Source organism: Oryx dammah, unplaced genomic scaffold (assembly GCF_014754425.2).
Source record: "Oryx dammah isolate SB20612 unplaced genomic scaffold, SCBI_Odam_1.1 HiC_scaffold_27, whole genome shotgun sequence".
Lineage (NCBI taxonomy): Eukaryota > Metazoa > Chordata > Mammalia > Artiodactyla > Bovidae > Oryx > Oryx dammah.
In genome coordinates this window covers 126,927,971-126,940,880 of record NW_024070211.1, presented here as the reverse complement: position 1 = coordinate 126,940,880, position 12,910 = coordinate 126,927,971, and the positions used below count along the sequence as shown (strand labels likewise).

The following is a 12,910-nucleotide window of genomic DNA, read 5'->3' as shown; positions in this document are numbered from 1 at the left end:
TGTATCTTTTCTATTTGGAATCAAATAATTCTTTTTTTCTTTTACAGGGTCTCTTGGTATCTACAATTTTCTGCTTCTTTAATGGAGAGGTATGGTGACTGATTTTATTCCTTTTATCATTTTGTGTTTGTAATCCATTTTTTTCCTTTAAAAAAAAGAAAGAATCATAAATCCCCTAGGAATAAGTATTTCAAATTCCATTTCTGTCATAAAAAAGAACCATAGAGGCTCTTTGAATATATGCAATTCTTCTTCCCAAAAGTTAAGGTCAAATTAGAGTTGAGGTTAGGGCAAATTCAGACTCACTTTAAAATATTCTGTCAATGACTTTTATTCATTTAGTCTTTCAACTTACCTTTTGAACTGATCCTACTCATTCTGGACTTAGTCTTAGGCACAGGGTTAGACAATTCTTACCTTCATCGAACATATACTCTAATGGGAAATCAAATTGCCTCATTTTAATTTTCTCTCTTTCTCTGTTGGCCTTGTCCACACTGTAGTCTTTGGAAACATTTTTATGTCAAATAAAAAGATTTCTAAAAATTTAAACCCAGTTATGCACAGAAGAGTGGCAGTAGATTAGAAAACATAATCAAGTACTCTAATTCATAACATGGCAATGTGTTCTGAGATATTTCAGGATTTTATCCAAGGCTTTCCTAATTGGAAAGTTTCAGGCATTTTAGAAATTGGTACCACGTTTCTTATGCATGTGAATAGAACTATAGCTCAGTGGTTTGGGCTATATTGCTTTAGCTCTTTATATGTTTTTAATTTACTTGACAATGTTAACCTGTTGGAGGATCTTGGCAAAATCCAACAAAGTTTAGAAATTCAGACAGCAAAAGATAAGACTTACACACTTGTAACTGTGAAACTTATCACAAAGCTTCAGACTGGCAATACATGGAACCAGTTAACATTATAAGAATCATTTCTATGCAACTAATCAATGTCAGAAATCATGTACATGTCATGAAAAACTATATTTTTCTCTTGTTTATGTGATATTTTACTTAGCACATAAAATTTCATATTTTATTTCTTAATTTTAAATATAGATTTTATTATATATATATTTATTTATAATGGCATATAGAAGTATCAAACATATTTAAGTGGTCTCTTCATGATTCTTCTGCTGTGTAGAGGACAAGGGTGACTTTTCTGAAGTGAGAAGTAGAGACAGAGAATGCAATTAGGAAGACTAGATACATTGTTATGATAATAAAATTCAAATAGTATTTATTATGTAACTATAAATTTATCATTATATAAACTGAATTAGACAATCCAATTTCTGCCTATATAGGATTTTACAATTAAATATAAATAAGAAAGCTACAGTATGACATAAAGCATGTATGAACTAAGAAAAATATACCTTTGTATCTGCAGGAACAAATTTTATTTTTATAAAGGACTTTTTTTAAATGTACAAATCATAATCATTAGTAAAATATTTAGTGATGGAAGGCACTGTAGAATAAAGTCACTGACACAATAGTGGATTTAAACCCAAAGATGCCACTTTGTTCCTGGCTGTAACATCATGGGAAATACTCTGAACCCCAAGGAGTCCCAGTGTGTACTTCTATTCAAGGGTATAAAAGCAAGTTCCTTACACAAATCTGAGGGATTAATGTAAACTAGGAATATAAAGTTTTTAGCACCATGCTCCAACCTCAGCAGACAGTATATTAAAGATTCCTTATTAGGTCTGTCAAATCACTCACTTATATATAAAGGGGTCCATTACTCATATAGGAATCAAATCTCAAATTGACCCTTATATTTAGAAAGAGTGCACAGGGAATATTTAAACTAATGCCTAACATTCTTACTGCACTTTATCCACGTAAGCAATAGAGACACAGGCCTTGATATTTTGCCATATCCTAAAATTGAGAAAATTTTGGCATTAGAAAATAATAATAATATAAAATTTTTGAGCCAGTTGTTACCAAATCCTTTAGTTCCCCACAACATCTCCAATATCTGTCCCCCTTTTTTCATCTCTAGATATAATACCTGCTTGTGTATGATTCATTTCTCATCTTAAGAAATACTATAACTTTTCTTTTTTTGTCTCTTTGCCTCTAGTTTTTCCCATTCTCATAACACAAAGACATGCAGTCAAATTCATTTTGTGTGGTTCCAACTATGTCATATACTTCTTAAAATAATTTGCTCAGGTTTAATTTCCTTCTTGCTTTCCACATTAGTTCAAACAGCTTGTCTTTGTCTTAATATCTCTATTTACTTTTTTATTCTCACATTTTATTTTTATTTCTCAGCCAAAATATTCTTATTTGCATTTGTCACTAGTTAAATAACTGTGCCTTGACAAGTCCTCAGGTTGCTTTCATCTGAAGTCCACTCAATCAAAAAAAATGTGCACCGTTAGCATAAACTAGGTACTCTGGTCATTGGAAGGGCCTTCATCCGACATGGAAATGTACAGATGTTGGAGCTGGAAGTGTGTTTGAATATTCTCGTTTATGCTTAAAGACTCAATATAAAGAAAATCATCTGTGTCTTATGTTCAATTAACACCAAAGTCATTATATGGGCTTCCCAGGTGGCGCTAGTAGTAAAAAACACGCTTGCCAATGCAGGAGACATAAGAGACGCAAGTTCCATCTCTGTGTCTGGAAAGATCCTCTGGAGGAGGGCATGACAACTCACTTCAGTATTCTTGCCTGGAGAATTCCATGGACAGAGGAGCCTGGAGGGCTACAGTCTGTGTAGTCACAAAGAGCCAGACACAACTGAAGCGACTTAGCACACACTCCAAAGTAACTATATATGGCCTACCTAGTTCTGATCCTTAACATCAAACAGAACGAAGAGTAATTAAACTTCAAATTTAGAAGAGAGAGATCTAAATACAAAAAAAAAAAAAAAAAAATGGAGTGATGACATTCCTAATTTTTTTTTCACATGCAAATTCCTATATTTTTTTCTTAACAATGCTCATCCGATTTGTAATTTTCCGTTCAACATGTTCTTCCCTCTGGGTGGAAAGACATGAGGATTAAAAACTCTGTTCTTTTTTTTTCCCAAGAATGTAGCTATTAAGCTAATATAATGTAGCTTTATGGTAATCACTTAATAAAAGTGAGTGCTACTGATGTTGATGATGATGATTTATTATATTTCCTATATCCCTAACTTCTTTTTCATCTCTTTTCTCGTCACCAATTATCTCATTCTTTTAATAAAATGTTGATACAGAACTAAATGTTGCTCATGCCAGCTTGTGAGAATCCAGATTAATTACTTAACAGCTTGACATTCATGTGCATTTTCGCTTCAAAGAGAAAGCATAGAAAGTAAAATATGAATTTTTCTGTAGTCTGTACTAAAGAACAAAGTAATTACAATCATTTTCTAATATAAAGATGGTTTACTCAATTTCATATTTTAATTAAGAAAAGAAAGCAATATTATTTACCCATTAATACCAGTGATTTTTTTAAAAGAAAATCTTTTGTATGTAATTAATTTTATTGTACTATTAGACATATTATCTTCATCTCATTTAATTAACTGCTCTTACCCTTTCTGTTTCTTTCTGTTTTTTAGGTTCAAGCAATTCTGAGAAGAAACTGGAATCAATATAAAATCCAATTTGGAAACAACTTTTCCCACTCAGATACTCTCCGTAGTGCATCTTACACAGTTTCAACAATCAGTGATGGTACAGGTTACAGTCATGACTGTCTAAGCGAACACTTAAATGGAAAAAGCATCCACGATACTGAAAACGTGGTCATAAAACCAGAAAAGTTATACGATTGATAATAGAGGTTGTATTGCTGAACTATTTTTTGCCACTCCTAACTCAAGGACTTGGATCCATGACTTTACAACCACAAGACTTGAGTATTAGATGAATTATTTGAAGGTGACAAAGAAAACCCTCATGAATTCAGTAGTCTGTTGATAAATGTTTCACACTAGCTCCATGGAGGAAGATTGTCTTGATCTATGATTTGTGCCAGTTTTTATGTTGTAAATACTCCCACCATGACTGATTTCCAGGTATCAACTTAACATCACTGCATGTGGAACTGGGTAAAGATGAGCTCATTCTATTCCTGTGGGTTGGTTTGCGCCATCTCCAGGACACCACTGCATGAATCCACAAATAGTTATAAAAGTTCATAGAAACGGTGGGCACAATTCCACTCCTGTTGCCTAAAGAGGCCTAGTGAAGGCTTATAGATTTAGAGGGAAAATGACCTTTCATTTATTTTTGAAATATTTTTCCCAAGTTCATTGCTGCAGTTGATTTTTTACCCAGAAAATGTTCTAGCTCTTTTGTTTTTATTTTTCAAAATGGACCTGATAATTAATTATTCCTCTTTGCTTACTGTCTTCTCCCCAGAAAAAATATTGAGCAGAATTGCTGTTGGCTACTTATTTGCTGATTCATCACAGTTATACCCTTTGTCATATGCTTTTTTGAGACTTGATGAATAATATATATGACATGCAATCCTGCTTTGGTATCATTAGGGAGACATCTTGGTTGATACTACGAAACATGTTGTCAACAACTTTCCCATCTTACTACACAAATGGGAAAGAATTCATGTCCATATACCTGTAAATAGAAACCTTGCCCCTTCCATTTCTACTATATGGACAAATTAGCAATTATTTTACATGAAGGAAATCAATGAAGGGTTTATTATTTCCTCAAAAGTTTGTACAAATTGTGAAAAATGAGCTTGTAAATACTCTGTCATTCTATTTTATAGCCTCAAATATATACAATCTACCTAATTTTTAAAACAAATGCTTAATGTAACAAAGTACGCATGCTAATATCTGATACTGTCTCTGGGCTAATTTTATAATAAAATAGAATCTGGAATTCTATACTTGTTAAATATTTTAAAGACAACCAGATGTCAGCATCAGAAGTTTGAGAACTAGGTTTGAGAAATATCTATGATAAGATATAAAATATTTATTTAAAAATCCCTCAAGGCCATTGTTTTATTGAATATATTTGCTTTGGTGATTCAAATCTTAATAATAGATATGTTTGACATATTTTTCCTTTTATTTTTGACGATGAATTTTCATTCTAATACAGAAAATTTAAATGCTTTCTGTAACAAATGCCTGTTTGTTACTCTTTTGGTTTTTATCCCATTAAAAATATTACTTTTCTGACTTATTATAAGATAGTTTTGGAAATACTCCAGTCTATTTTTTAAAAGTAGACAAATATATATCATATAAAATGTTTTAATATTTTAATAGAGCTAGTATATATGATGATACAATACAATGAAAGACCTGAATGTAACACTGGGTAAGAATTTTTGTTGGAACATTTATGGAATAATGAAATTAAGATGAAAGAAATCTTCCCTAATCAATTAAAGTGATATTTAAATGGGATTCTTTTTCCCTAATGTCATTTTCCACTGAAATTTCTGAAATTCATTAAGTCAATTTGGGCAGGAGAATTCATTATTTTTCTTTTTTGTGTGTGGTGTGTCAATCTGCTTAAAATAGATTAGACTAATGACTTAGTCATCACAGGTTTTTTCTTAAGCTGTAAATAAATGGTAAGTTCAGAAGCCCTCTGAAATTGTCCAGGAAAATCATCGAAATTAATAAGAATTAATTTATTAAAAAGCCTAATCAATGGATTTATGATTTATCTATACACATGTAAAAGCTGTGTTGTTAGTCTCAAATTTATGGATTTCAAAATAAGTTGTCATAAAAAGGTATACAGGCTGTTCTGGACTTTCTAATGCTAAATAATATAATTCCTTTAAATAAACTTACATTTAGCTATTTATTATTCAAAGACACAGATTCAAGTACTTTGATGGCACTGTTCATATGTTTCAGTATTCTACCAGACAAACTATCAAGGCTCAACCATAAATGACAATAGAAAATGTCAAATTATCAGCAAGCATCATATTAAAAATACATGGTAACTTTCAAGTATTTTTACTGTGCTTTTATCATATTCAGTTTAGATCAGATTTCCTTTTTGGCCAGGATTTATCTATTGTACCACCTTTAGGCGTAGACAGTCCACGATTAATGAGTGTTAGTTTTGTACCCATATATTTTTGGAAGTAATATTTTTAAGTATTAGACTTCTCTAAAGCTGAAGTACTAATAATTAAGATCTCCTTTGTATTTTACTCATGAAGAAAAAGTAAAACATATAATTTTTAAAAAAACAAACTGCTTTGGTATCTAAAAGCTTACTGGGGAATTTCTAACTTTTAAAATGTAAATCTGCTACTTTTCTGCAAGTACTTGCAAAAGTCATGTTAATTTTTTAAAAATTCTAGTCTATCATTTTTTAAAATTCTAAATTTATTTAGTGTGTCTATCCATAGAATATGCATTCTGGCATTTAGTGTTTGTTCTAATGTAATCCAATGTACATAGAAGTAGTGGTAGCTGTGGTGCTGTATTTATTGCTTGATAACTTTTTTACAATGTGAACTTATTTTAATTTTCACTTGGTTTTAATATGCTAATAAAAACTATCATTTCTTTTATTTCTAAAACATACCCAAAATACTCGGTTCAATTAACTCATGTTATGCCTACTTAATGTATATCTCTATATTTTGATTGTATGAAAATATTAAAGTTATGAGCTAAAGTTGATTTTCACTCATGCTTACTGGAGTGCTGAATAATCTAAATTATAATGAGTTTTAATTCTTTACAGCAACCAGTGAAACACTTAAAATTGATGAGTATATCTCAATCATCCTCTTTGAAGTCTTACATAATCCTCTAAATCATTCTATAAAGCAATTTGTCTTGTAAGCTAGAAAATTCTAAATAAACTACAATGTATGCAAATTCCTTCTTAGACTGAAAGAAAGGAAAAGATGCCCAGGGATAAGAAAATGTAGAGATTTGTCTCCTTTCTCCACTATGCTCCATTGGAATAGTTATATTGAATAATAGAAAGGAAAAGAACTCTTTAAGTATACAGTTCACTCATTTCAAGTTGTTCTTAGTGTATTATATTAGTGTTGTTGCCACAGTCAGTTTTAGTACATTTTTATGACCTCAGGAGTTAACCACCTGTCCTTCGCCATCACCTCTATCATCCCGTCCCCGCTGTCCTCTGAGCCCCAAGAACACGAACTTCTCAGTAGACTTCCCTATTCTGGACTTTCATATGAATGGAATCATATGGAATATGGTGTTTTGTGACTGACTTTTTTCACATGTAATATTTTCAGGGTTCATCATGTTTTAAATTGTCTCATCATTACAATCCTTTCTTTGCCTGACTTATTAAACTCTATGGATTTACCAAATTTTTTTAATCCATCTGTCTGTTGTGTTTTTCTGATCTTTTGGCTATTATGAACAATGCTATTATAAATATTTATGTAAATTTTACTTGGTTATAGTTCCAGACGTAAAAATGTTGGGTCATATGTTAAATGTGTCTGAGGTCTATCAGACTGCTTTCCAAATCAACTGGATCATTTCACATTCCCACTGGAAATGTTTGAGGGTTCCTTTTTCTCCACGTACTTCCCAATACTTGTTATTATCTGTCTTTTCTACTTTATTCATCCTAGAGAGTGTGAAATGGTATCCTGTGGTTTTAATTTGCATTTATTTGACAGCTAATGATGTTGAACACCGTTTCATATTTTTATTGGCCGTTTGTATATTTTGCAGGGGAGAAACATTCAAACACTTTGTCCATTTTAAATTGGAATTTTGTCTTTTTATTATTGAACTGAAAAAGTTCTTCATGTATTCCAGATACAGGTCCCTATCAGATATACAATTTGCAAAGCTTTTCCCTCATTCTGTGGGTCATATTATCACTTTTTTAATGGTGCTCTTCATAACACAGAAGTCTATAATCTATAATCTCAGTTTATAGCTTATTTTGGTTCTTGGGCTTTTATTTTCTTATCTGGAATTCCTTCGCCAAATTGAAGATCATAAAGATCTACTTAGTTTCTTCAAAGGGATTTATAGTTTTTGCTCTTATGTTTAGGTCTTTGGTTCATTTTGAGTTAATTTTTTTATACCGTGTGAGTTGTTGTTCAGTCGCTAAGTCGTGTCTGACTCTATGTGACCCCATGGACTGCACCATGCCAAGCTCCTCTGTCCTCTGCTATCTCCCAGATTTTACTCAAATTCCTATTCACTGAGTCCATGATGCTATCTAACCGTCTCAAACATCAACAGTGATTTTGGAGCCCAAGAAAAGAAAATCTGCCACTGCTTCACTTTTCTCCTTCTATTTGCCCTGAAGTGATGGTACTGGATGCCATGATCTTAGTTTTCTAAATGTTGAGTTTCAAGCCAGCTTTTTCATTCTCCTCTTTCACTCTCATCGAGAGGCTCTTTAGTTCCTCTTCACTTTCTGACATCAGAGTAGTATCATTTACATATTTGTGGTTGTTGATATTTCTCCCAGCAGTTTTGATTCCAGCTGTGGTTCATCCAGTCTGGCATTTCACATGATGTACTCTGCCTATAAGTTAAATAAGTAGGGTGACAATATATAGACTTGTCATACTTCTTTCCCAATTTTGAACCCAGTCAGTTGTTCCATGAAAGGTTTGAACCATTATTTCTTGACCTGCATTGAGGTTTCTCAGGAGACAGGTAAAGTAGTCTAGTGTTTCCATTTCTTTAACAATTTTCCACAGTTTGTTGTGATCCACAGAGTCAAAGAATTTTGTGTAGTCAATGAAGTGGAAGTAGATGTTTTTCTGGAATTCCCTTTCTTTTTCTATGGTCCAGTGGATGTTGGCAATTTTATTTCTGGTTCCTCTGCTTTTTCTGAACCTAGCTTGTATATATGGAAGTTCTTGGTTCATATACTGCTGAACCCTAGCATGAAGGATTTTGAGCATAACTTTACTAGCATATGAAATGAGCACAGTTGTACAATAGCTGGAACACTGCTTACAGTTGCCCTTCTTTGGGATTGGGATGAAAACTGACTTTTTCCAGTCCTATGGCCACAGGTGAGTTTTCCAAATTTGCTGTCATATTGAGGGAAGCACTTTAACAGCATCATGTTTTAGAATTTGAAATAGTTCAGCAAGAATTCTATCACCTCCACTAGCATCACTATGGTGATGCTTCCTAAGGCCCACTTGACTTCAGACTCCAGGATGTCTGGCTCTAGGTGAGGGATCACACCATCATGGTTATCTGGGTCATGAAAAACTTTTTTTGTATAGTTCTTCTGTGTATTCCTGCCACCTCTTCTTAATATCTTCTGCTTCTGTTAGGTCCATACCATTTCTGTCCTTTATTGTGCCCATCTTTGCATGAAATGTTCCCTTGGTAGCTCTAATTTTCTTGAAGTAATCTCTAGTCTTTCCCATTGTATTGTTTTCCTCTGTTTCTTTACACTGATCATTGAGGAACACTTTCTTATCTCTCTTTGCTATTCTTTGGGACTCTGCATTCAGATGGGTGTATCTTTCCTTTTCTACTTTGCCTTTAGTTTTAATGTTTAGTATAATATTATCAACCACTTTTCATAGTTCTTCAGGCAATTTCTACCAGATCTAATCCCTTGAAGCTATTCATCATGTCCACTGTATAATCATGGGCTTCCCTGGAAGCTCAGCTGGTAAAGAATCTGCCTGCAATGCGTGAGACCTGGTTCAATTCTTGGGTAGGGAAGCTCCACTAGAGAAGGGATCGGGTACCCACTCCAGTATGCTTGTGCTTCCCAGGTGGCTCACATGGTAAGGAATCCACCTGCAATGAGGGAGACCTGGGTTCCATCCCTGGGTTGGGAAGATCCCCTGGAGGAGAGCATGGTAACCCACCCGAGTATTCTTGCCTGGAGAATTCCCATGGACAGAGGAGCCTGGCAGGCTACAGTCCATGGAGTTGCAAAGAGTCAGACATTATTGAGCACCTCAGCACAGCACTGTATAATCATAAGGGATTTAATTTAGTCCTAGTGGTTTTTATCTACTTTCTTCAATTTAAGCCTGAACTTTGAATAGGGCTGATGATCTGAGGCACAGTCATCTCCAGGTGTTGTTTTGGCTGCCTGCATGGAGCTTCTCTATCTTCAGTTGCAAAGAATGTAATCAACCTGTTTTCAGTATTGACCATTTAGTGATGTCCATGTGTAGAATCATCTCTTATATTGTTAGAAAAGGGTGTTTGCCATGTCCAGTGTGTTCTCTTGACAAAACTTAGCACAGTGTGAGATAAGAGGCCAAACCCATTCTTTTGCATGTAGCTATCCATTTATGGCAGGTTTCCCCAGCTCAGATAGTAAAGAATCTGCCTTCAATATAGGAGAACCAGGTTCAGTCCCTCAGTTGGAAAGATCCCTTGGAGAAGGAAATGGCTGCCCAGTCCAGTATTCTTGTCTGGAGAATTCCATAGACAGAGGAACCCAGTGGACTGCAATCCATGGGTTGCAGAGTCAGATGTGACTAAGTGACTAACACTTTCACTTTTCAGCCTTTTGTCCCAGAAATATTTGTTAAAAATTATTCTTCTACATGGAAGAATATCTTTGTCTACAAGGATGAATCTGGAGTAGGGGACTGCAACCCATTCCAGTATTCTTTTCTAGAAAACTCCATTGACAGAGGAAGCTGGCAAGCTATAGTCCATGAAAGAGAGTCAAAGACAACAGAGCACACACAGATTCACAAGAATGAAACAATATTTAGAAATCTGTTACCTTAATACACCATATTAATAGCATTAAGGAGAAAAAATCTAATAATTATCTTCAAGATAGTGCAGAAGCATTTGACAAAATTCAATTACATACTTAATTTTAAAATTTAAAATAAGGAATTTATATACAGACACTTAATTTACATGACAAAAGATGCCTCAGCCTCCAAATGATTATCATGTCAATGGAAAAATATTGGAAGCTTTGTCCCCAGAGTCAGGATCAGGATGTAAATCTTTGCATATCACCACAATTATTTAGTATCCAGCTAGATGAACCAGCCAATGTAACTTGACAATGCAAAACAAGATAAAACTAAACAAAAAAGAGGTTAAAAAATATAGAAGGGTGCAGAATACTATCAAAATTTTCTAATGATAATTATGGACATACCTGGAATGCTAATCTAAACAGTAAGAGAATTCAGAAATGTAGAAATATACAAAGCAAGTGCACAGTCAATATTTTTTGTAAATACATATAACAACCAGATAAAAGATTCAGTGGGGAAAAAAGGAGCAAATGCCATTTGTTATGGCATCAAGGGAAGCAAAATATATAAGAACAAACAAAACAAGAAATAAGTGAAACACGTTTTGAATATTACTAATGGTCACGACAGAGGGTAACAGTTCATGGAAAGACACCACGTTCTTGAATAGGAGAAACATCTTAAAGATGTCATTTGGCCCCTAAATAAATTATAAAATATTTATGATCCAAATAAAAATAGTAGATACTTATTTTGAAACCAGATGTCCTAATTCTAAATTTCATATACGGTCAACCCTTAGTATTATTGGAGGATCAGTTCCAGGGCACTCCTCCCTGCTGATACCAAAACCTACAGACACTGAAGTCCCTTATATAAAATAACATAATATTGATATAAGACCTATATATATGTTTATATATACAATATTTATAATTATATTTTTATAATTATAAATTATTGTATTTATTTTATATTTTATTATATTTTATATTTATATAATTTAAAGTTTATAATATTTATATATAACACTATATATATGTTAAATCATGTCTAGATTACTTTTAATATCAAATAAAATGTAAGTACTACATAAATTGTAAATACAATGTAAATGCTATGTAAATAGTTGCCAGGTAGGTGGCAAATTCAAGTTTTGCTTTTCAGGACTTTCTAAAAGTCTTTCCATTCAAGGTTGGTTTCCAGTCTGCAGATACAGAAACCTCAGATACAGAAGGATGACTTTAGAGTAAAAGTAAATAGTCATGAAGTTTCTAAATAGCAGGGGTTAGGAGATAAGCCCTGACAGATATATAATTAAATAATTATAATAATTATAATATATTAATTAATATATATAATTATATATAATATAATAATTATACCAATAATTAAAACAGTGGTAACAGTACATGATGAGAAGGACAAAGACTAGGAGGAGGAGAAATGTGTATACAGAGCATTCTTTAAAGCTGAAATAGTAATCAGAATGGGGAGTGCAATGCTCATTGCAGCGTTATGTACAATAGCCTTGTCATGGAAGATATCTAGATGTCCATCAACAGATGAATGGATAAAGAAGTTGTGGTACGTATAGACAATGGAGTAATAGTCTTTAAAAGGAACAAATTCAAATCAGTTCTATTAGGGCAGGTGATCCTAGAGTCTGTTATATAGTGAAGTAAATCAGAAAGAGAAAAATAAATATCTTAACACATAAATATGGAATCTAGAAAAAAATGGCACTGATGAACCTATCTGCAGGGCAGAAATGGAGATGCAGACAGAAAATATCTTGTGGACATAGCAGGAGAGGGAGAGAGTGGGGTGAATTGAGAGAGTAGCAGTGAAGCATATGCACTATCATGTGCAAGTAGACAGCTGGTGGGAAGTTTTGGTATAGCACAGGGAGCTCATTCTGGTACGCCGTGACTACCTAGAGGGGTGGGATGGGATATTCCAATTAAATAATTTTGGAGGTGATGGAATTCCAGTTGAGCTATTTCAAACCTTAAAGATGATGCTGTGAAAGTGCTGTCCTCAATATGCCAGCAAATCTGGAAGACTCAGCAGTAGCCACAGGACTGAAAAAGGTCAGTTTTCATTCCAATCTCAAAGAAAGGCAATGCCAAACAAGTTTCAAACTACTGCACAATTGCATTCATCTCACATGATAGCAAAGTAATGCTCAAAACTCTCCA

At 33.4% G+C, this 12,910-nt stretch overlaps 1 protein-coding gene across 5 annotated transcripts in view; it reads left to right on the top strand.

Annotated features, from left to right (window-relative positions):
* Positions 1-7,337, top strand: part of CALCRL (calcitonin receptor like receptor) — a 133,574-nt gene extending 126,237 nt beyond the window's left edge. For all 5 annotated transcript variants that reach the window (XM_040227776.1, XM_040227775.1, XM_040227774.1 and 2 more), the window contains 2 exons: positions 48-89; positions 3,592-7,337. In XM_040227776.1, coding sequence (XP_040083710.1) covers positions 48-89; positions 3,592-3,807 — 258 coding nt within the window. In that variant the 3' untranslated portion in view covers positions 3,808-7,337. The remainder of the gene's footprint in view (positions 1-47; positions 90-3,591) is intronic.
* The last annotated feature ends 5,573 nt before the right edge of the window (positions 7,338-12,910 follow it).